Source organism: Eimeria mitis, genomic scaffold, assembly GCF_000499745.2.
Source record: "Eimeria mitis Houghton genomic scaffold, Emh_scaff47, whole genome shotgun sequence".
In the NCBI taxonomy this organism is placed as follows: domain Eukaryota; phylum Apicomplexa; class Conoidasida; order Eucoccidiorida; family Eimeriidae; genus Eimeria; species Eimeria mitis.
This window is the reverse complement of record NW_013573003.1, coordinates 40,790-42,799: the sequence shown is the minus strand read 5'-3', so window position 1 is coordinate 42,799 and position 2,010 is coordinate 40,790. Positions and strand designations below refer to the sequence as shown.

General features: G+C 52.3%; 1 protein-coding gene across 1 annotated transcript in view; it reads left to right on the top strand.

Moving 5' to 3' along the window:
* Positions 1–156: 156 nt before the first annotated feature.
* EMH_0047800 (uncharacterized protein) overlaps positions 157–2,010 on the top strand; it is a gene marked incomplete at both ends in the record, with an annotated part of 2,023 nt that continues 169 nt past the window's right edge. Inside the window, 4 exon segments of the mRNA XM_013499811.1 lie at positions 157–510; positions 514–1,042; positions 1,288–1,530; positions 1,683–2,010. Coding sequence (XP_013355265.1) covers positions 157–510; positions 514–1,042; positions 1,288–1,530; positions 1,683–2,010 — 1,454 coding nt within the window.

Genomic DNA, 2,010 nt, shown 5'->3' with positions numbered 1-2,010 from the left:
CGTCTGCGTGTACGTAGCTCCCTGGGATCCAATTCTGCAGGAACAGCCACACCCACCTCATCTCCAAACATTTTGCGGGAGGGTGACGGTAGTGGGCGCCAAGGAGGCTCCCCTCCTATCCGCCGAATATATAGTGTTCGACAATTTTGCCGTGAAATGGGCCATGACGAGGACACTCTCCCTAGTGGTCCAGATGCTGTTGCAAGAAGATGTCTGGACAGGACACCGAACTGTGAGGACGCTGCTGAAGAGGAACAAGAGCTCGAGTCCCTTGGTTCAGACGATGCTAGCACCCAAGCATGGGAGAACCTGAAGAGCATGCATGACTGGTTACACAGTCCAGTTGAGCAATACTCAGATAGGTTGTGTGCAGCAGGACGTCTACAAGAATTTGTCGCATCTCGAGGAGAAGATTGGGAAGTCAACAACTGCTGCATCGATGGTGAAGGCCGCTGCTTCTTCACAATAGCGCGTAGCAAGTTCCTTTCACCTGTTGAGGAAAGAGGTAAGNAACTCCATATGCTTTATCACTGCTCTACAGGAATGATTTTCTGTTTGGATACTAAGGAACCTGTTGCCAGAGCGGTGGTTCTGCGCTTTGGTCGAGGAATTACCCAAAGTGCAGTCATCAGCCTGTCACTAGCCGCCCACCCGAATAGCGGGTGCGTTCTTATGGTGGCAAAAAGTGGTGCAGAAGTGCGCAACGGTATACTCAGTCATGGGAGTTCTCCACTTCTCTCATTAGCCACAGATTGTCACCCACTGCAAGGAGATGCCGGTTTGACTTCCATGCCGGTCAGCTTGCACGATCCTTCAGTTGGCGCAAGGACGTGCAGGAGGGACAGTGTCTCTGCAGCTGATCAAGCAAATACACTCCCAGCTGTGCCCAGACTCTCTGACACGCAGGGATCCAGCGAAGCTCCATCTGCCACCGAGCCAGCGGTGACTCAGGAAGGAAGTGATGATGTGCTTCAGCGTAGCAGGGACAGTACGCAAATAAGACCGTCCAGTCTTCAACAAGGTACAGGGGATGAAGCTGCAGGTGATCCGAGTAAGAACTGGCNCAAATAAGACCGTCCAGTCTTCAACAAGGTACAGGGGATGAAGCTGCAGGTGATCCGAGTAAGAACTGGCATTATATACTGCGTTTTGTATGGGCTTCAACCATACACCGAAATGAAGATTACCAGGCATATACATGCATTCCTGGCCTCTCTTACTTCATTTGGCCGACCGAAATATCTGCAGATGCTGAATCACTGAGGAGTTCGGTGGGTCTGTGCGCAGTCGTTGGCGAAGGGTTGGTTCAAGCAGGGCGCACGCCAGTCACGAATAATTCCGGTAGGAACCTACAACCGCCGAACCACCCTACTGCTGTACGGGAACCTACACATGGAGCACACCACGAAGTGCCCGACGCCCTTGAAGGAGGGGGACACAAAGGATCAGCTGATGAGCACAGCACTTGGTGGTTTTGTCCCTGCGATGGCGACCCAAGTTTCTTTTTTCCCGTCGCTGAGTGTTTCGATGGTAAGCTGAGACTTCGAGAAGTCTCGCGGCGATGCCCCCGCCAAGCATGGATTAGATTTAGCTCTCTTGCTGTGCATATTTCAGAATCGCCGTGTTCGTGGCTCTATTTTTGCACAGTTGCATGAGAAAGTGTTGTTGTGCTCTCAATGCAGACGACGCAATTCATAATGCAGCGCAGTCCATTTGCCGCCAGTTTCGAGGGATCGCAAGCAGCAGTGTGTGTCGAGCGCATTTTGAAGATGATGGTGGAGTTGCGCTTCGGGAAGCAAAAGCAGCTGCGGCAGCTGCGCGCACCGCAGAAATTATGTTAGTAGCAGCAATACAGACGCAGGTGCCTGGCGAATCGGAGTTGGGACTGAAGTATCCATCTGCATTTCCTGTCACGAGTGCAGGAAAAGGATGTGCATCGGAGAGAGCGATGCGTACAGCTGTTCTCAAGGCCCTTAAGGAAGCTAATCTCGCGGCATCCCGGGCTGAATC